The sequence below is a fragment of the Erythrolamprus reginae genome, chromosome 11 (genome assembly GCF_031021105.1).
Source record: "Erythrolamprus reginae isolate rEryReg1 chromosome 11, rEryReg1.hap1, whole genome shotgun sequence".
Lineage (NCBI taxonomy): Eukaryota > Metazoa > Chordata > Lepidosauria > Squamata > Dipsadidae > Erythrolamprus > Erythrolamprus reginae.
This window is the reverse complement of record NC_091960.1, coordinates 1340569-1362906: the sequence shown is the minus strand read 5'-3', so window position 1 is coordinate 1362906 and position 22338 is coordinate 1340569. Positions and strand designations below refer to the sequence as shown.

Sequence of the window (22338 nt, the reverse complement as noted above, 5' to 3'; positions counted from 1 at the left end):
TCTATTTCTATTGTTTTATTTTAGTAATTGCGATTATTGTTAGCCGCCCAGAGTCCTGTTGGAATGGGGCAGCATATAAATTTAAATAACAAACGAATAAATAAATGTTTTTTTAAAAAGATTCAGATCCAGACCAGCCTTCTGTAGGGAAAGTGGTGGCCCCGAGGCTCAAAACAGAAGGTCCGACCTGTATTGTTGTATTGTTTGTACTTGGCATTGTTTTTATAAGTTGTAAATGTTTTTAATGTATGTTGTAAGCACATGTTCTCGGAGGGGGGGGGCAAATAAATCCAATCAGTCAATCCATCCATCAATCAATCAATCCTGGATCCCTCTCCATCACCTCCCCCACCTCTTGCAGAGTTTTATCTTTGCAATTTGGGGCTGGTGCCCCCCATCCCGAGATCAGGAAGCTCCAACTGCCCCAGGAGCTGCTGATCCAGTTCTACAGAGGAATCATTGAGTCCGTCATCTGCACCTCCATCATTGTCTGGTTCGGTTCTGCAACCCAACAGGACCGACACAGACTTCGGAGGAGAATCAGGACTGCAGAAAAAACAATGGCTGCCAACCTGCCTTCCATTGAGGACCTGTAGACTGCATGGGTCAAAAAGAGGGCGGGGAAAATATCTACTGACCCCTCACATCCTGGACATAAACTGTTTCACCTCCTACCCTCAAAATGTCGCTACAGAGCACTGCACACCAAGACAATTAGACACAAGGACAGTTTTTCCCCAAACACCATCACTCTGCTAAACAAATAATTCCCTCCACACTGTCATACTTTCTACTAAGTCTTCACTTCTATTTCTACTAGTTTTTTCTCATCATTCCTATCATCCTTTTCCTCCCACTTAGGACTGTATGACTGTCACTTGTTACTTGTATCCTAGGATTTATATTAATATTGATTGTTTCTTCATTGCTTAGTTGACCCCTATGACAACCAGTAAGTGTTGCACCTCAGGATTCTTGACAAACGTCTCTTTTCTTTTATGTACACTGAGAGCATCTGCACGAAAGACAAATTTCTTGTGTGTCCAATCACACTTGGCCCATAAAATTCTATTCTATTCTATCCTATTCTATTGAAGAAGGGGGGGCGATGGCTGGGTGGAGGCAGAAGCCCCCCAACTTCCCAGACTCGGCTCGGTTCAGAAGCTGCCGCCGGGCCAACTCGGGTGGGTTCCCACGTGCGTCGCTCTCTCGCATGCAGGATTCATGGGGGGGGGGGGGGTTTGCCTCCAGCCTCCCCGCCTCCCCCCCTTGCAAACTGCCCACCGGCGGCTGGAGTTGCAACGTGGCGCCCGGGAAGCGCCGGGCGGGCGGGCGAGGGTCTCCCGCCGAAAAGGACGGAGGAGCATCCCGGGCGGGGGTCGCGCCGGCTGGCGGTGAGTCTCGCCCGGAGCCGCCCCCGAGCACGTGGCGGGGAGGGCGGTGTATGGGAGGGAGGGGGGGTCCGGGGGTCGCGAGCAGAGCTGGTGGTGGGGGTCTAGTGGGGGGAGCAGGAGGGGAGGGGTCGCCCGGCAGCCTTCGGGGGGGGGGGGCGGAGGGGCCCGGGCAGGCGGGGGAAGTTTGCCGGGGGGGGCGGGGGGGGTCGCGGCGGTTGGGGGCCCCAGGAGGCTTTTGCTGCTCCGGTGCGGGTCCCACTGCGGCGCCGGCGAGGGATGATTTGGGTCGGGGGGCTTCGGGTCGGGCGCTCCGGCCCCCGCCCGTGGGGTCAGTCCGGGTGAGGAAGGGGGAGCCTGGCCCGCGGGAAGGAAGGAAAGAGGAAGGAAGGAAGGAAGGAAGGAGGGAAAGAAGGAAGGGAAGGAGAAAGGAAGGAAGGGAAGAAGGAAGGAAGAGAAGGAGGGAGGGAGAAGAAGAGAAAGAAAGAAAGAAAGAGAAGGGGAAAGGAGGGAAAGAAGGAAGGAAGGGAAGGAGTGAGAGAGGGAGGAAGAGAGAAAGAAAGAAGGAAGGGGGAAAGGAAGAAAAGAAGGAAGGAGGGAAAGAAGGAAGAGAAGGAAGGAAGGAAGAGAAGGAAGGAGGGGAGGGAGGAAGAAAGAAAGAAAGAGAAGGAAGGAAGGAAACAGCAAGAGAGGGAAGGAGGAAAGAAAGGAGAACAGTGAAGAAGGAAGGAAGGAAAAAAGAGGGAAGGGAGGAGGGGAAAAAAGAAGGCAGGGAGGGAGGGAGGAAGGAAGGAGGGAGAGAAAGAGAGAGAAAGCAACCAAAGGGCCTCTGTGATGCATCCAGCGGTGCCTTCGGGAAGTGTGTGGCACAGCTGGCAGGCGCCCGGTTGGGGAAGCGCGTTCGACTCTCCCCGGGGGTTCTCTGCAGGAGGCAGGTGAGTTGAACCGAGGGGGGGGGGCTTGGCGTTCTTTGCGTCTCTCTTTGTGTGTTGCGTGTGTGTATACGCTTGTGTGTTTGTGGGCGCCAGGTAATAAACTTGCAGGATCTTCCCTGCGCTCTCCCCCCCCCTGCCACCTGCATTGTCTACCTGACCCCCATGCTGATGACACCTGGCGAAGGGGAGGGGGCCGCCCAGCCTCCTAATCCTAACTCCCCCCCCCCCCAGTGCCAGGCTGTCAGTCGGCCGATGGAGGCAGCAGCCGGGTGTGTCGGCATCCAACACAATCTGGCCGGACTACAAATCTACATTTAACTGGGTGAAGAATGCTACAACTCCCTTGTGCCCAGGGGTCTTCCGGTGCCCTCCGTCGTGCCAAGTGGTCAATTGCAAGAAGTTGTTGGCTCTGCGGTCAAATTTGGGAGCTCCCAGCCTTGACTTGGGGGAGTTAGATTAGAAAGGCACTCTGCACGCCCCCAGAGGCTCTCTTTACCTGGCGGGAAGTCTGCCCGTCCAAGCCTGGGCCACAGGCAACAGGTGCCAGCTTGCTCCCGGCTTGCACCGTCTTTCCCTCCACCGCTGAATGCCAAGGGGAAACTGAGGCAGCGGTGGCCCTGGCATGACAAGCAGCTTTTCCACAATCCCTGCCCGGGAGTCGGCAAGGCAGGAAGGAAGGAAGGAGCCAAAATCTGGGGGTCTGCAGCCCCTCCTTGGTCCCAGAATATTTCTTCTGGCAGGGACCCCGATCGGCCTTGAGACCCGGAGATTTTTAAGGTTTGTTTGTTTGTTTGTTTTTATTTTAAAAGACAATTTGCAGAGTCAAGTTTTTTGAGCTCCTCCCTGGTTGGCAAAAAATGGTTATGTGATTTTTTGGGGGTGGCAGTTCGGTGACATAGAAACCTAGAAGATTGATGGCAGAAAAAGACCTCCTGGTCCATCTCGTCTGCCCTTGTACTATTTCCTTCCTTCTTTCTCTCTCCTCCCTCTCTCCTTTCTTTCTCCTTCCTTTCTTCCCATTTTTCTTCCTTCTTCCCTAGTCTCTCTTTCTCTCTCTCCCTAAATTTGTTCCTTACTTCCTTCTTTCCTTCCTTCTCTCCTTCCTTCCTTCCTTCCTTCCTTGTCTCCCTTTCTCTCCCCCTAAATTCCTTCCTTCCTTCCTTCTTCCCTTCCTTCCTCTGAGTCTCTCTTTTTCTCCCTCTCCCTAAATTCCTTCCTTCCCTGCCTTCCTCTGAGTCTCTTTCTCTCTCTCCCTCAATAGAAACATAGATGATTGATGGCAGAAAAAGACCTCCTGGTCCATCCAGTCTGCCCTTATACTATTTCCTGTATTTTATCTTAGGATGGATCTATGTTTATCCCAGGCATGTTTAATATTCAGTGACTGTGGATTTACCAACCACGTCTGCTGGGAGTTTGTTCCAAGCATCTATTCCTCTTTCAGTCAAATCGTGTTTTCTCACATTGTTTCTAAACTTTCCCCCAACTAACCTCAGATTGTGTCCCCTTGTTCTTGTGTTCACTTTTCTATTAAAAACTGGACAACTGGATGGGTCTCGAAAGAGGGAAACCTTGTGATAGCCGAACAGGTGGGCTCTTTCCTTGAGCCCCCCCCTCAGCCATTCACCCAAGGATTGGTGGAAAGGGTCAAGGGTGGATGACCAAAGCAGATCCTCCCTTCCTCTCGCTTTTCGTGGGGTACAAATACACTTATTTTGCTTTGGGGGAGAGGACCCCCCCATGGTTCACTCCCCCCCCCCAAAGAGCTTTGACATTCCGTGTTGTGTGTATGTGCAAATAACTTGTGTTTTGGCTGTCGAATTTGGAGAGAAGGCCGGATTTTCAGGTGGTCGCGTTGAAAAAGGGGCCCTTGGGAAGCCCCCCCCCCCGCAGGGGTAGGACTGGTGAAATGGGGGTTGGAGGCTTGTTGGCCCCCACGAGGCTAAAAATAGGATGGAGGTTCTGTTTGGTGCTTTGTATTTGATTTTGAGAGAGGGGGGGTATCTCCATCCGTGGTCCGCTAAGAGCCACGGAAAATGGGTTTGGGGTCTTGCTTGGATGTGCGGGCACCTTCTGCATCAGTTTCAGAAAGCCCCCTCCCCTCCCAAAAAAGCCAACAACGAGAAAGGATTGATTGGCAGGAGCAAGTCTGTCCAAAGTGAAACATTTTCCTTTGGTTCTCCAGACCCCCCCCCAAACTGACCCCCAGCCTCATTTCCAAGGAGGGAAGAGCCAGAAGGCAGCCTGCTTGCTTCCCACCCTCTATGGGGGTCAAGTGGCTTGGGCCACGGACCTAGAAGAGACCCCCCCCCCTTCTGCCCCATGGCTTCAGCATCTGGGTCCCAATATTTGTGGGGTGGAGCTGATGAGTAAGGAATTCGGCGCAGGAAGTCCTGGAGTGAGATGGACAGGAGAGAAATGGGAGCCCAGGAGGCCTGAGAGAGGTCAGATCTGAGCCATGCTGACCAACCGGGTGGCCACTGGGCATCAGGAATTCCGCAGAGGTGAGACGGTGTGGACAAATTCTCCATCCTTTTTTTGCTCCTTCCAATCTGTTGGTGGGTGGACGGTGGTGGTGGTGGGGGGGGTAGAGAACAGCTCCCGGAAGGAGGCATCCTTCCAAAGGGTTTGGCTTGTTGGCTGGCTGGCTGGGGGTCGCAGCAGGAATAATTCAGAGCCCCCCCCCCAACTCACACGGCGACCCGCTTCCGAGTAAGTTGGAGTTGCTACTTGGTCTTTTGCACAGCCATTTTGGATGTGTTTATGTGTGTGTTGGGGGGGGGTCATTTCAAAGGCCTGGTGTGTGTTCGAATCCCACTCCTTGCCAGGGGAGGGTGTGGGGGGGTGCAGCGATGTTTTTCTGGAAGCAGGAGTGGCTGTGTGGTTTCGACCCCTTTGGGCAGTTAGAGTGGGGGGATGTGTCTTGACGTCTTGGCTTCACAGAGTTGTAGACATTCGGGTCAGCTCTGCCTGCAGTTGCTCGGTGCGTGTTTGAGGGCCCCCCTTGCTTTCTCCCCCCAACCCCCATGTGAAAACCTGGAGACCACAAGGTGATCCAGGAGATCAGTTCGCTGGGAGAAAGCTCGGACCCGTGGAAACGTGGATCGGTGCTGTTTGAAAGGTAAATCTGGGTTCTTCAGAAGAGGTTCGACCCAACCCCGTCTCTTTGCTCCGAGGGTCAGAAAAAACTGGACTTTTTTTCAGACTGGCCGCTTTAATTAAAGAGGCAGAAGCTTTGGGGGCGAAAGGCTCCGTCTTTGAGTAGAGTTTGGAAAATTGAAATTTGGGGTCTCCTGAACTACGTATCTGCTCTTCTACAATCCCACCAACTGCACTTAAGTTTAAGTCGCTTCCTTTGGCTGCACTATGAAAAGCAACTCTGCATGGACCCCCCCTTCTCCCCCTTCCGAATTGGGGGGGCTGAGACGCTCTTTACAACCCCTAATTTCGCCCCTGCCCTCCTGCCCCTGCCTGTCCCCCCCCTCCAAAGTGTCCCTTTGCAAAGTTTCAGGACTACGCAAACCCCAGGTGTGTGTGGGGGGCTTCGCCCCCTGCCCCCTCCTGCCCTCCCCAAGCTTGCAAAGGTGGCCAGCCGAGCTCCAGGGGCTGCCCATTGGTATGCGCCAGGCGGTCTGTCTATTGATGATCTCCATTTTATATGCGCAAGAGGCGTGGGTTTTGTATTGGTATGGGAGACGGGGTGCGAGTGCAGTTGTGCGTGCCTCCGGATCGGTATGCGTGGGCGCTCGTGCGCGTTGGAGGCGTGGGGAGGCGGGCGAGGGGGGCACGGAGGGAGGAGGGCAGGGGCCCCCCCCTTGGCTGCCCAAAGGCTCCGCTCCCGGCTTGTACGGGCGCTCTGGGCTTTTACACAGGTGCGTGTGCTCCTCAGCGGTGTCACCAGCCTTTCCATCCTTCCCTGCTTCGTTGTTGGGATGTTGAACAGTTTTCCTACAGCCTCGCTCGCTCGTCCTGGGAATGTCCTTCTCTCTCTCTCTCTCCTGGAGTTGAGAAGTAAGTGACAGGCGCTTCCTGCCTCGATTTATTGGCAGTGGAAGTGATGAAGAAGGAGGAAGGGGCGATAGTGCCAGCGCTGGGTCGGTCCGTCACAATTCTGCAGCTAACTCCGGCCCTAAATTCTGGGTCGACCACCTTTCCGGTCCTCAACAGGGGGCGAAGACCCCCTGAGCCAGGAAGGCCGCCCCTCCGCTTTTACTACTCGCTGGAGAAGGAGGTAAGCATCTGGTAACTCAACCCTCACTGTAAATAGGCGAAAGGACCAGTGACATCTGCGTCCCATCCTTCTTTTTCGGAAAGCAAAGCAGCTACTCCGATGGGAGCTGCAACATTGGCTGTCTTAAACCAGTGTTTCCCAACCTTGGCAACTTGAAGCTATCTGGACTTCAACTCCCAGAATTCCCCAGCCAGCATTTGTCTACGGAGAGGGGCGGCATACAAATCTAATAAATAATAATAATAATAATAATAATCTTCAAGTTGCCAAGGTTGGGAAACACTGTCTTAAACAACGTTGGTTCTGGATCTTTTTGGGGCAAATTTATTTATTTATTTTTATTTATTTATTGGATTTGCATGCCGCCCCTCTCCGAAGACTCAGAGATCTTAAGCATCAATTAAGAGCTTCAGCAACTTGGTTGGGTTAGGATTAGGGTTAGAATTGGTTGCTTCTGTTGGGGGGGGGTGTCTCTGTTTTCACAGGGAGAACAATTAGCCTCCAAAAGTTATGACTGCTCCAACACTTTAGAGGGGAGATTGGACAAGCGTCTGTCTTGGAATTTTAGCAAAAACTTCAGAAGAGAAGGATTGAGGGGTCGTGATTTCCGACCATCTCCAAATGGGGGAACAGTGCGGTCGGGCGGTAGGGAAAGCAAGTAGGATGCTTGGCTCCATAGCTAGAGGTATAACAAGCAGGAAGAGGGAGATTGTGATCCCGCTGTATAGAGCGCTGGTGAGACCCCCTTTGGAATAATACTGTGTCCAGTTCTGGAGACCTCACCTACAAAAAGAGATGGATAAAACTGAACGGGTCCAAAGACGGGGTTCAAGAATGGTGGAAGGTCTTAAGCATAAAACGTATCAGGAAAGACTTCATGAACTCCATCTGTAGAGTCTGGAGGACAGAAGGAAAAGGGGGGACATGATCGAAACATTTAAATATGTTCAAGGGTTAAATAAGGTTCAAGAGGGAAGTGTTTTCAATAGGAAAGTGAACCCAAGTACAAGGGGGCACAATCTGAGGTTAGTTGGAAGAAAGATCAGAAGCAACATGAGAAAATATTATTTGACTGAAAGAGTAGTAGATGCTTGGAATAAACTTCCAGCAGACATGATCCATCCTAAGATAAAATGCAGGAAATAGTATAAGGGCAGACGAGATGGACCAGGAGGTCTTTTCCTGTGAATGCTATGGGGTCTTCAGCTTCAGCAGGGGGTTGGACTAGAAGATCAGGAATTCCTGTGTCCTTGCTAGGGAATTCTGGGAGTTGAAGTCCACAAATTTTCCCAGTTCAATCGCGTTTAGTGACCATTTAGAGTCCGTAAGGAGTTGGGCGGCTTATAAATGTAATAAACCTATAACATATGTCAACGCACGATAAACTATGTCTTTTTAAATAGTTATATATTCAATAAAAACTATTATTATTTAAATATAAATGTAATCAATAAATGAAAGTCAAAGCTACAGCAGCACTGAAGAAAAGGGGGGTTATTTACTATTATTATTATTATTATTATTTTTAAATAATCTTTATTTTTTATTAAGAATAGGACAAAAAGACAAAGGAGAATCAATAGTACATAGTGATATTCATTATTTTATTTTATTTCATTGGATTTATCTGCCGTCCAACTCCAATAGGATTCTGAGCGGCTGACAACCATGAGAATAAATATGACGGTTTTTTCAAAGTTACAACTGTCACAACAGCCCCACAGTTGCACGATCAAAATTCAGACGGGCAACCGACTCACATTTATGACGATTGTAACTTCCTGAGGTTATGTGATTGACAAGCGTCTGTCAAGCCAAGGGTGGTGGTTGGGGGAGCTGGATTCACTTAACAACCAGGCTACTAACTTATCGAAGGCAGTGCTTCACTTGAGAACGGTGGTGGGGAAAGTTGCAAATACTCATCAAATGTCTCGCTTAGCGACGGAAATGTTGGCCTCGATTGTCATAAGTCAAGGGCTACTCGTATTCAGATCAAGAGAGGTGACAGGGACATACACCCCCTCCCCGTGTCTTTCAGAGTGCTGCGTTGGTGACCGGAGGACCTACTGAGTGACCAGAAGACCTTCTGAGTGACCAGAAGACCTTCTAAGTGACTGGAAGACCTTCTGAGTGACCGGAGGATCTTCTGAGTGACCGGAAGACCTTCTGAGTGACTGGAGGACATTCTGAGTGACTGGAGCACCTTGTGAGTGACTGGAGGACCTTCTGAGTGACCGGAAGAACTTCTGAGTGACCGGAAGAACTTCTGAGTGACCGGAAGACCTTCTGTGTGACTGGAGCACCTTCTGAGTGACTAGAGGACGTTCTGAGTGACCAGAGGACCTTCTGAGTGACCGGAAGACCTTCTGAGTGACTGGAGCACCTTGTGAGTGACTGGAGGACGTTCTGAGTGACCAGAGGACCTTCTGAGTGACCCGAAGACCTTCTGAGTGACCGGAGGACCTACTGTGTGACTGGAAGAACTTCTGAGTGACCGGAAGACCTTCTGAGTGACTGGAGGACCTTCTGAGCAACCGGAGGACCTTCTGAGTGACCAGAGGACCTTCTGAGTGACCGGAGGACCTCGTGCGTCCAGCCATCGCAGTCGGATGGTCCCTGCTGGGCGCGATGGCCTCCCTGTACGGAAGTGAGCTCAAGTGTGTCAGCGTGGAGTGGGATTTCCTGCAGGGGCTACTGGTCAAGAACCAGCCGGTGCCCTGGTAAGTTGGCATCGGTGGGCATTATTTATTTATTGATTGATTGATGGATGGATGGATTGATTTTGTCCATTACACAATGAGGGTTGTAGTGGATATACACATAGTAAAATACATAAAGAAGATTATAGAGGAGATACACATAGGAAAATATATCTGAGAAAGAATAGAAGAAGAGATCTAGGAAAAGAAGAGCAGCCTTATATATACATAGCCTTAGCATTTTAGACTTACCTACCGCTTCACAGCCCTCTCTGTCAATCAGCCCCTTGCCCCCAACTATCTGGGTCCTCATTTGACCCCCCTCGGAAGGAAGGAAGGAAGGAATAGTAAGAGCATTTAGACTTATTTACGGCTTCATAGTGCCCTCTCTGAGTGGTTTACAGAACCAGCATATTGTCCCCCAACTATCTGGGTCCTCATTTTACCCCCCTCGGAGGGAAGGAAGGAAAGAAGGAAGGAAGGAAGGAAGGAAGGAAGGATAATAGCACTAGCAATAGCGTTTAGACTTATATACCGCTTCACAGTGCCTTCCTTCCTTCCTTCTCTTCCTCCTTTCTCTATCCTCTCTATTTCTCCTTCCTTCCTTCCTTCCCTCCCTCCCTCCCTCCCTCTCCCCTCCCAGCCTGCAGGCTCTGCGCAAGGAAAAATCCCGTAACGCTGCTCGTTCCCGCCGAGGCAAGGAAAACTTTGAGTTTTACGAACTGGCCAAGCTCTTGCCGCTGCCCGGCGCCATCACCAGCCAGCTGGACAAGGCCTCCATCGTCCGCCTGACCATCACCTACCTGAAGATGCGCACCTTCGCCCTCCAGGGTGACCCCCCCTGGATCCTGCGGCCAGAAGCCCCCGCCCCAGCAGGCAACGGTGGGTGCAGGGAGGGGGGGCAGGGGACAGTTGTGGGGGACTGACTACACTGGGGGGAAAGGGCTTGGATGGGGGGGGACAACCTGGGCTGTAGGGCAGATGGGGGGGCACGAGTGAAATCCCGAATTTTATTGCAAGTAAAACAAAACAAAAATAAAAAACAGGGCCTTTTCCAACCCTGTTTCCTCCCGGGAGATTCCTAGAGAGGCTCCACAGAGGCTTCTACCCACCTTTTCTGGCCCTGTTTCCTCCCGGGAGATTCCTAGAGAGGCCCCATGGAGGCTTCTCCCTGCCTTTTCTGGCCCTGTTTCCTCCCAGGAGATTCCTAGAGAGGCCCCACGGAGGCTTCTCCCTGCCTTTTCTGGCCCTGTCTCCTCCCAGGAGATTCCTAGAGAGGCCCCACGGAGGCTTCTCCCCACCTTTTCTGGCCCTGTTTCCTCCCGGGAGATTCCTAGAGAGGCCCCACGGAGGTTTCTCCCTGCCTTTTCCAGCCCAGTTTCCTCCCAGGAAATTCCTAGAGAGGCCCCACGGAGGCTTCTTCCTGCCTGTTCTGGCCCTGTTTCCTCCTGGGAGATTCCTAGAGAGGCCCCACGGAGGCTTCTCCCTCAGGTTTGTAAGTGGAAAATGGTTCTTGAGAGGCAAAAAAATCTTGAACACCTGGTTCTTATCTAGAAAAGTTTGTAAGTCGAGGCCTTCGTAGGTAGAGGTACCACTGTATATACAGATATTAGTGTTATATTAGCATTAAAGTCACTATATTTATATTATATTAATTATACACCAGGCTATCTGAATTCTGATCGTGTGACCAAGGCATGTTTCAACGGTCATAAATCTGAAACATGGTCCCAGGTCCCTTTTTCCCCCAGCGCCGTCGTAACTTCAAACAGTCACTAAACAAACGGTTTGTACGTCGAGGGCTCCGGGGCCAGTTTCTCTCTTCCCAATGGGGAGATTTTGCAGGGGCCCCTGGAGGTCATCTAGTCCAGCCCCCTTGGCCAAGGCCCGATGGAAGGCTCCATTCCAGCACACCCTCCGCCCGGCCCACCGCCCCCTCCCCCAGGCAAAACGGCATTGATTAGCCAGGCAATAAATCGCCATTTAAATAACGGGCCGCTTCCAAGTCTGTAATTAAATAAATTTAACTGCCTGGGAGGAGTGCAGGGATTGCCGGATTGTCTGATTACTATCATTAGACGTGTGGGGTAATTAGCAGCCCCAGAAGAGGGGGGCGAGCATTGGGGAGAACATCTGCCTATTGTTTTGGGGGGGTGGGGGGCACCCTTCACACCCCCTCCCCTCCGCCAACCACGGATTCCAACACTAAGGAACTGGGACTGGGGGAGACCATGGGGGGCATTTTGCTCCTCTTTTACTCTCTCCTGCCTCCCTAGCTCATGGGGGGGGGGAGACATGGGGGACTTTTCCTGTTCTTCCTCCTCCTCTTCCTCTTCCTCTCCTTCCTCCTCCTCCTCCACAACCCCCCTCCCTCCTAGCACTGATGGTGTTCCCTAGTTGGGTCATGAAACGTCTGCAAGGAACCAGCCCGGCTCTGAGAGTACCAGGATCCTAAAGAAACTATTTGCATCACTATAGATACCTCCTGGAGGCCATTGACACCCCCCCTCTTCCTCCCTAGCCCTCCTTCCAAGCTCCTTCCAGGAAGCAGCCCCTCCCTCCTAGGAATCCAGTCTCCATTCCACCACAGTCCCCTTCAAGAGCCCTGCAAGGATGGCGAATGCAACGTTATCCGAGGACTCGGAGAGGGATGGCATATAAATTTAATTTAATAATAATGATAATGATAATACTAACAACAACAACAACAGCAACAGCAGCAACAACAACAACAATAATAAAATTAGTAACAACAACAACAACAACAACAATAATAATAACAATAATAAAATTAAGAGCAACAACGAGGAACTCCTGAGTAAGACAGTAGGAGTAGCCTGTTGTTTCCGGACCCATAGCTACGATCCCTGGGACAGTTGACATTATCAGTCCCTTTTCCCGTCTCCTCCTTGAGTAGCAGGTTGGACTAGAAGACCTCGAGGGTCCCTTCCCGCTCTGCCCCAAGGGAGATGGGCAAACCCTTTGGCCTCTCAGCTGCAGCTGATTCCACCGCAGCCCGGCCAGAAAGAATGGTCTGCAGCTGCCGGACCCATCATCCCCGGTATTGCTGGCAGTTTTATTCTCCCACGTAATTACGCCTTTTGGGGGGAAAGAATTGGGGGATGAGGCCGAGGGGCCTGCAGCACCCACAACCTCAGCAGATTGTGACGTTCAATCACAACTCTTAAAGGGGCCGGGTTTGTAGACCCCCTCCCCACCATTTCAATTAAAGCCCACCCGCTCTCCGGAGCCTCTCCGCTGGCCGTTGTGGGTCTCCTTACAAAAGGGTTGAGAAGTGGTTGCAGTCTATTGACGGACGGGTTTCTTGGCTTTGCACACCAATCATAACCGGAGGGGGGGGAGGACAACCCATAATAATAATAATAATAATAATAATAATAATAATAATAATAATAACAACAACAACAACAATAATAATAATAATAACAATAACAACAACAACAACAATAATAATAATAATAATTTATTAGATTTGTATGCTGCTGCTACTGCTGCAGCTGCTGCTATTATTTATTTATTATTATTATTATTATTATTATTATTATTATCATCATCATCATCATCATCATCATCATCATCATCCTGCTCTCTTTTAGATTTCTTTGACGAAAAATGAGAAAAAAATAATAGGGAAGAAAAACCCCCCCTCATCTTTTCCAAGTTAATTTCTCTCCCTTCTTTCTTGCTTTCCTTCCTTTTTTCCTTCCTTCCTGCCTTCCCTCCCTCCCTTCATTCTTTTTCTTCTTTCCTTTCTTCCGTTTTCTTGCTTTCTTTTCATTCCTTCTTTCTTCCCATCTCTTTTCCTTTCCTCCCATCCCTTCCTTCCGTCTTTTTCTATTTTCCTTCTTTCCTCTCTTCACTTTCCTTCTGCTCTCCTACTTCTTTCCTTCCTTCCACTCTTCTTTCCTGCCCTCTCTCCCTTTCATCTTTCTTTTTCTTCTTTTCTCTCTTCCATTTTCCTTCCTTCCTTCTATTTTTTCCTCTCCTTCCTTCCTTCCTTCATCCCTCCCTCTCTCTCTCCCTCTTTTTCTTTCTTTCTTTCGGGGCAACAAATGCTGTTTTAGGGCTTGGAAAAGTTGGCAAGTTCCAAACCTGAAAAGAGGCTGGGGGGGGGGCTAACAATAACCCCCCCTCCCAGCTTCTGTCCCCTTCCCTTCCCCACAATGTGAGCAGCTTCCTAATTCTTGCATTAAATGCTTTTAATTATAGGAGCATTCTGTCTGACCTGTGGGGTTATTTCGAGAGAGGAGAAATGAAGGAATTAAAGAAAATGACAGAGGAAATTGCAGCAATTAGTGGAGCTCCCATTGTTCCCCATTGTCTGTCAAGTCGGTCTCTCTGTTTGTTAGTTACAAGTAAATCCCTACAGATAACCGAGGCAGCAGCCGCTCCGAACCCCTGACGCTGCCACAGAGATTTAAAAAGACAGAGAGAGAAGAAGAAGAAGAAGGCACAAAATATGGTTTTTATTTTTTATTGCTTTTCTCCTGGGAGAAACCAGCCCCCCCCCCAAATTGGCCCCCCTTCTACCCCATTTCAGATTAATTTTACTGCCGAAAGCAAAGAAGCCATCTCCTGCTTTTTGGGGTACAGAGTTGGGCTACAGGTAATAATTTAATAATAATTTATTAGATTTGTATGCCACCCCTCTCTGAAGACTCGGAGCATAGAAATCTAATAAATTATAGTTCCAAATGTACGAACCCCACCCCAATTGCACCCCAAAATTTCCGCTGCTAAGCGAGACAGTCAGGAAGCGAGTTTGGGGAAACTTTTGGGGGAAAGTGAGCCCCATGTTTACTCCCTTTCGGGCCACCGTTGTTAAGGGAATTGCTGAAGTTTGTCCAGAGCACCTCACAATTTCTAGTGGCAAGGTGTCCCACTGGTTAATTGTCCTCATTAGTTCCAGGTTGCCACTCTGCTTGATTAGTTTCCATCCGTTGCTTCTTGTCCTGCTTTTGGGGGCTTTGGAGAAGAGGGGGACCCCCACCCTTTTTTTCTGGGACAGTCCATCAAATATTGCAAGATGCTATTACGTCCCCCCAGTTCTCATCCTTATTGTATGGGACGTTCCCAGTTCCCTCAATATTTTACTGTATAGTTTAGCTTTCAGTCCCTTTAATCACAAGAGGGTCCAAACCTAGCAACTTTTTAAAAGGTTTTTTATTTATAAAACATTTAAAAAACCATATACATCACAATAAAAATATAATTTCTTGTAATTTAATACAAGAAAAGGTACAGGAGGGTTTATTCAATGTTTACGTTGATTGTTTCCTTTTCCCACTTCTATTAATTTTCCAATATCTTTTTAAAAATTTTATTAACGTATAATTTCTCCTTCATAATTTCTAATATTTAATCTTGGTTCTCCTCTCTGTCCAAATATATAATTTACTCTAGGTTTTGAAACAATCCAATTTATCCTTTAACTCAAATGTCAGTCTGTCCATCTAGGCACACGTTAAAATTTTAAAGTAAGATTACTTCGCAATTGAGCAACTTGAAGGCTTGTGCAGTAGTAGCTCGCTGGGGAATTCTGGGAGTTGAAGTCCACAAGTCTTAAAAGTTGCCAAGATTGGACCCCTCTGCTTTTTTTAAATCACTCTTCTCTGCCCCCTTTCCAGAGTTTTTAACATCTTTTTGGTAGCCTGGCGACCAGAAGAGGACGAAGGATTCCAAGGGTGGACACATAAAAGCAAATTATTAACCATCGAACAAAGAGATAAATAAGATAAATAAGGAGCGAAACAGCCCGCAAACTCTTGGAACAGGTGGTTGGGCTGTGGAAAAATGAGAAAGGGCTCATCCTTCCCCCCCACGTGGGGGTCCCAAGTCGCAGCCCCCCTTCCTTCCCCTTCTCGGACCCCCATCCAGATGGAAGGAGGGGGGCGGTGGAGCGGGAGGAAAGGTTAACCTAGGGGCCGGCCAGCCTTTCAGCTTGGCCCGGGTTCTGGTGAATGCCGCGGCTGATAAGTATTCTCCTCTCGTCTGGCAGGAATGTGCAGGACACAATGGCGCCTCCTGTCCTCCCCCTCCCTTTCTCCCCCCTCCGGCTCTCCCCTGGGCTTCCCCCAAATTCAGCCCCTTCCTTCCCTCTGCTGCCCCCCACCGGCCCCCTGCTAGGTGAGGCTCCTGGCCAGAGAAATCCTCCTGGGCAGAACTCCAGCCAAGTTCCTGGATCACATTAACCCACATCCATCCATCCATCCATCCATCATTTATCTAGCTATCATCTATTTCTCTCTCTCTCTGTATTCACTCTCTCTGTATTTATGCATGTATGTATTTATGTATGTATCCATCTGTCCGTCCATCCATCCATCCATCCATCCATCCATCCATCTATCTTTTATCTAGCTATCATCTATCTGTCTCTCTCTATTCACTCTATCTGTATCTATCTATCTATCTATCTATCTATCTATCTATCTATCTATCTATCAATATATCTATCTATCAATATATCTATATCTACCTACCTACCTACCTATCTACATATTTGGTCTAGATCTAGATCGGAGATCTCAGATGGGTGGGGAGTCTGAAGGAATCTGTGATCCCTTCTTTAAGATCCCCTCAATTCTGAGCTGAGGTTTGGAATCTCAGGACTGCATTGGGGAAGAAAAGGAAAGCAGGATTATAAATCGAAGGAATGAACGAACGAACGAACGAACGAACGAACGAGAGAGCTGGTGTCACAGGAGCTTCGATTCCCCTTAGCCAGATCCTGCCCGTTGCGAGGAATCTCTCAGGCTTTGTGACCTCAAGGAGCCCATTGGGGAGAGGGTTGCTGCCCTGGACCCCCCAGCTGACCTTTCGATCTTGGTTTCTTTCTAGCGTCCGGTCGGAGTATGAATGCGCTGCTGAAGGAGATCTTTGAAAAGCACTTAGGGGGCCACATCCTGCAGGTAAGTTCATGTTGCCTCCTCCACCTGGGGTTCACCAAGGTGCTTCCCACCACTCCTTCCTTCCTTCCTTCCTTCCTTCCTTCCTTCCTTCCTTCCTTCCTTCCTTCCTTCCTTCCTTCTCTCTTTCTCCTTCCCTCCTTCCTTCCTTTCTTCCTTCCTATCTTTCTTTCCTCCCTCCCTCCCTCCTCCTTCCTTCCTTCCTCTTCTCTTTCTCCTTCCTTCCTTCCTTCCTCCCTCCCTTCCTCCCATCCTGTCTGATTCCTCCCTCCTGTCCACTTTCCTTCCCGCCCGCCCTCTGTCAAAAGTCTGAACCATCTTTAAGCAACCGGTCATTAATTGAGGATTGTGCAAATTGAATACAGACATATATCCCGTTAACTGTAGGCAGGGATGCGAATCTCCATCCACCTGCCTCTGTGCATGTCAAGGGTGCAAATTGTGAAGGCACCGCAAGTGGATTGGAGACTTTATTTCCCTTGTTTTCGGCCCCATTTTGTCCCCCCCCCCCTTCCTGAAGACCCAGAAATTCTGCATTCAAGACCTGGTTTGGGCTCGGCTGGTTCAGCCAGGGTGGGTTTTGTGGGGGGGGCTCTCTAACCTAATTACCCAGCCCTGGATGCAGGTGGGAGAGCGCGAGGAGGGGGCCCAATTGAGTTAGGGGCTTTGCTGCAGCCTGGGCACAGAGGGAAACCGAGGCCTTAACCTGGTTTGGCTGCCCAGCCAGGTGGGGGACCCTCACGAAACAGATTTCTTCCCCGGCTCCGCCAGCCCCTTTTCGGGGAACTAATGCAGATTTATGGGGAAGCAATTTGATTTCTCCCTCCGTGGGTCAACGGTGCGTGCGGGAACTTTGGGGGAACAGATGGTGGGCAGGAAACCTTGGCCTTCTCCTCCCGCCAAAGACCCCTCCCCAATTATTACAAAGGTGGAACTGGGACCCTTTCGTAGTTTCAGCCGTTTTTTCTGGTGGATCCTAGGGGGGGAAGGGGGTGTTTTGCCAGCCCTGTAATTTGAACCTGCCGCCTGGCACCTGAATGTTAAATCACGTGACTATGGGAAACCCCAGAGCAGTCATAACTGCGAAAAACAGTCATAAGTCACTGTTTTCAGCCCCCTGGTAACTTGGAACGGTTCAAACCAAACAAATGGTTGTGAGTTGGAGGACAGAATTAGTTTGGGGTGATGAGATATTTTTCTTGGGGGAGGCCCTCTGCCAACTCTTGCGTCCCAGAATTTTGACTGAAAAAGGAAATGGGAGGTTTCCTGGGTACTTTTATCTGCCAGGGTTTGAAAGTAGGCATATTATTATTATTATTATTATTATCAATACAACACAGCAAATGAGATCACAATGCTAGATTTCGTATTTCATCCCGTCAGACGCTTCCAAAGCACATTATTATTATTATTATTATTATTATTATTACTATTATTATTATTATTATTATTATTACTACTACTACTGTTGTTGTTGTTATTATTACTATTATTATTATTATTATTATTATTATTATTATTATCAATACAACACAGCAAATGAGATCACAATGCTGGATTTCGTATTTCATCCCCAGTCAGACACTTCCAAAGCACATTATTATTATTATTATTATTATTATTACTATTATTATTATTATTATTATTATTATCAATACAACACAGCAAATGAGATCACAATGCTGGATTTCGTATTTCATCCCCAGTCAGACGCTTCCCAAGCACTTATTATTATTATTATTATTATTATTATTATTATTATTATTATTATTATTGTTATTAACAATACAACACAGCAAATGAGATCACAATGCTGGATTTCGTATTTATCTCATGCTACCTCCCTCTCTAATTTTGTCACCCAGAGAAACCAATTATCTTCTGTTTGGATTTTGTGCAAGTATTACCTCCCCGTGTTTAATCAAATGTTTTTTGCTTCTTTAATCTAAGCCGTAATATCTCCTTCTCATCCTTATTTGCTTTCGTAGTAACTAAAAACCCTCCTCCCAATGTAGATCCACATATTTAATATTCAGCTATATTTAATATCCAGTTTGTACTTTCCTTAATGATCACTTCAATTTAGTGCCTTTTCTGATCAGGGAACAAATGCCAAAATCCATCTCCCACTTTTATTTGGAATTCTGGGAGTTGAGGTTCTTCAGGCTTAAAAGTGGCCAAGGTTGGAGACCCCCGTTTCAGGGAACCATGGGGGTTTTCCCCAATGCCCGGGCAACAGGTGACATTGAGGAAATGCTTTGGCACAACCCCAGTGGAGCTGTGGAGGAGGAACGGTGCGGAATATAATGTTCAGACGTGTTAATTACCAATGACAGATAAAATGGCTTCTCCCCCATCAAGTCTGCTTGGGGGTCACGGCTGCAGCAATTAAATGATTGGCACCAGAGGACATCGGGCATCTCTTGGGGTGGGGGGGTGTTGAGGAGAACATATAGAGGGTGGGGGGATCTTCAGGCTTCCCCCCCTCTTCTATTTTAGGTTTAGGTTGGTCTAGTGGTTAAGGCATCAGGCTAGAATGTGGGAGACGGTGAGTTCTAGTCCCTTCATAGCCGTGAAAGCTGGTTGGGAGACTTTGGGCCAATCCACCTCACAGGGTTGTTGTTTGTGGGTAAAATAGAAGGAGGCAGGGGCGGCATACAAATCTAATAAATAATAATAAAAATAATGTTGGATATGTTCGCTTCCTTGACTTACTTGGGAAGACAATAAAGGCGACAAATGATCAGATAGATAAATAGATGGATGGATGGATGGATGGATAGATAGATAGATAGATAGATAGATAAATTTAGAGAGAGACATAGGATGGATGGACGGATGGAAGGACAGACAGACAGATTTAGAGAGAGAGAGATCGATAAGATGGATGGATGGACAGATAGAGAATAGGATAGATATTATTGTTGTTGTTGTTGTTGTTATTGTTGTTGTTGTTGTTGTTATTATTATTATTATTATTATTATTATTATTATTATTATTACTGGATTGCTATGCCGCCCCTCTCTGGAGACTAAATAGATGGATAGATAGATGTCATTTATTTATTTATTAGATTTATAGACCGCCATTCTCCTGGTGGACTGCTTCTATTTCTGTGAAGATTTGAACTCGGATCCTAGAGAAATGAATCAGCAGCAACAAATCTGCTTCTGTGCCCAGCTGAGTCTTTATTCACGGACTCTGCTTGTGCCAGGAGGTGCCCTTATAGGTGACCCTTCCACACCAGGACACCCCCCCCCCCCGCCATGGGTTTTGTCTTCAAACTTGGAAAACGTCAGGCTCCGAGTTCAGGATGTCCGTCTTTCCTGCTCCAGGGCTGATTTTGTAACTTCCCCAACATACCTTGAAAAGAGGGGGGGGGGTTTGGGGGGGCTTTGCCTTTGGAGGGTCAGGGCTGGGCTTTGGAGAGTTGATGGAGAAGGGAAATTTCCTGGCGTGGGGGATGAGTTGCCATGGTTAGGTTTCATTCAGAGGGGCCATTCCAGGCTTCCTCCTTTGGGCGCCCAAGAGAGCCATTATTTCCTGCTTTCCGGAACAATTGTGGAAAGGTGTGTGAGTGTGTGTTGGATTATTCCTTCCCCCCCCCTTCCATCTTCCCCCTTTCCAACTTCTATGGAGCTCCCACTTTCTGGAGGATCCCCAAGAAATTCACTACCTTTTATTTTAAACTGCTCCAAAAAAATAAAGGGAACCCCTAAACAACACAATATAACTCAAAGTGAATCAAACTTCTGTGAAATCAAACTGCCCACTTAGGGATTGATTGACAACCAATTTCACCTGCTGTTGTGCACATACAACTTGGCACAGAACAAAGGATTCAGTGAGAATATTTCATTCATTCAGCTCTAGGATGTGTCAATTGAGTATTCCCTTTATTATTATTTTATTTTGCAAAGTGTATTTTAATCTAGTTTTATTGAATTTCTCAAATGGTTCAAATAGAGTCGTGGGAAAAGTTAGGGAGAAAATTAGAAGTGTAACGATGCTGTGACGGCCATAAATGAAGATATAGATGTCGCAAGAGAAAAATTGCAGGATCCAATTGGGACCAGAATTTTTGAGTTTCCGAGCTTTCACAGTCTTGCTGGGGCCCATTTTCAAGGAACGTCTCTCTGTGCTTTGGGCTGTTCTGTGTGCGGTGTTTTGCCAGCCAACAACACCCCAGTCAACATCCAAAAAGCCACACACAACTAGGCACGAATATTAAAACCACACGCACCGAACAACCCAAAGCGCTTTAAAGAAGTTGGGCTCCATCACCAGTTTGATGGAAAAGGAGGGAATTGTGTTGTCGGGGAAGATTGTTTGTGTTCGCACACGCACACAAACACACACACAATTGCAGTTATAATAATAAATAGACCTTTATTACAGTCAAAGACCATCAGTATAATAATAATAATAATAATAATAATAATAATAATAATAATAATAATAATAATAATAATATGGTTTTTTTAAAATATTTAAATATTTTTAAATTTGTCTGTTTACTTATGATTTGTTTCTACATGTTGTGAGCCGCCCCGAGTCTTCGGAGAGGGGCGGCATACAAATCTAAGTAATAAATAAATAAATAAATAATAATAATAATAATAATAATAATAATTTTAAAAAAACCAGAAAACAACATCCAAGAACCGTTTCAGATTCTTAGAATCTAGACATTTTAGTATCTCTTTGATTCTAGTAGCAGATTCTTGGGTGATAAATATATTATTATTATTATTATTATTATTATTATTATTATTATTATTATTGTTATTATTTATTGGATTTGTATGCTGCCCCTCTCCGCAGACTCGGAGCGGCTAACAACAGCAACAAAAGCAGCATGTAAATCCAATCCTAAAAATATCTTTAAAAAACCCCTTATTTGTAAAACCAAACATACATACAAACAAGTGTACCATGCATAAATTGTAAAGGCTTAGGGGGAGAGAATATCTCAGTTCCTCCGTGCCTGACGGCAGAGATGGGTTTTTAGGAGCTTACGAAAGGCGAGGAGGGTGGGGGCAATTCTAATCTCCAGGGGGAGTTGGTTCCAGAGGGTCGGGGCCGCCACAGAGAAGGCTCTTCCCCTGGGCCCCGCCAAATGACATTGTTTTGTTGACGGGACCCGGAGAAGGCCCACTCTGTGGGACCTAACCGGTCGCTGGGATTCGTGCGGCAGAAGGTGGTCTCGTAGATATAGTCCTTGACTTACCATCCAAAGTTGGTCGTTACCCAAATCAACAAAGACATGTTAGGTGTTGAGGCTCTTGGACCTCTGGAGACAAATGACTTACAAAATTCATGACTTTTGGCTGACCAAAACCACAGTTGAGTTGTGTTCCTTTTCCCCACAGTCCCTGGATGGCTTCGTCTTTGCACTCAACCAAGAGGGGAAATTCCTTTACATCTCCGAGACCGTGTCGATTTACCTGGGCCTTTCACAGGTAGGTGTTGCGCACGAATGCAGGTTCTGAATCAGGGGTTCCCCACTTTTTCTATACCCTGTTGTGGTTGGATCACAGCCAGCTCCTCTGATAACGGATTTTGAACCAGAGGAGACCTGTGTGGCTATCGGAGGATTCAGACAGTGAGGGGGGAGGAGAGATGGAAGCTGAAGGTGTTGGAGAGGTACAGGCGGAGGCCCCTGCAGCCCCCAGCTAGGGTCTTTTCTGGGTCGGATGAGGAGGGGGCAATTAATGACCCCATCCTGAACGTGTGTGTGCAGAGGATTAGGGGGAGACAGGAACAGTTGCACAGACGCAGGAGGAGATCTTGATCACAGCTGAGAGTAACAAGGAATTCTGCAGCGTGCATAAAAAGGGAGGGTTGTGGGAGTGTCCTTTGCAGGAGTGATCGTTCGTGGTTTAACAGAGAAAGAGAAACGGACCCAGAGTTTCCTCTAAACCAACATCCCTGCTTTCTTGGAGAAACCCAGCCTTTGGACAATTGCTTTATGAAAGACTGCAGCTATTGCAAAAAGAATGTGTACCCTTGCTTCAGCCCAATTAGGAGACATTATTTACAAACCTTCGGGGGGTTTTGGACATTTGTTATTGGCCTTGGCGATAACTTAAGACTCTTTGGCAGTAAACAGACATTATTTTGCCGTAATTGCGGTTCTCAGCCAACTTGTT

At 47.8% G+C, this 22338-nt stretch overlaps 1 protein-coding gene across 1 annotated transcript in view; it reads left to right on the top strand.

Moving 5' to 3' along the window:
* The first annotated feature begins 9185 nt into the window (after nt 1-9185).
* NPAS1 (neuronal PAS domain protein 1) overlaps nt 9186-22338 on the top strand; it is a 31246-nt gene continuing 18093 nt past the window's right edge. Inside the window, exons 1-4 of the mRNA XM_070764938.1 lie at nt 9186-9277; nt 9900-10138; nt 16118-16188; nt 21559-21648. Coding sequence (XP_070621039.1) covers nt 9186-9277; nt 9900-10138; nt 16118-16188; nt 21559-21648 — 492 coding nt within the window. The remainder of the gene's footprint in view (nt 9278-9899; nt 10139-16117; nt 16189-21558; nt 21649-22338) is intronic.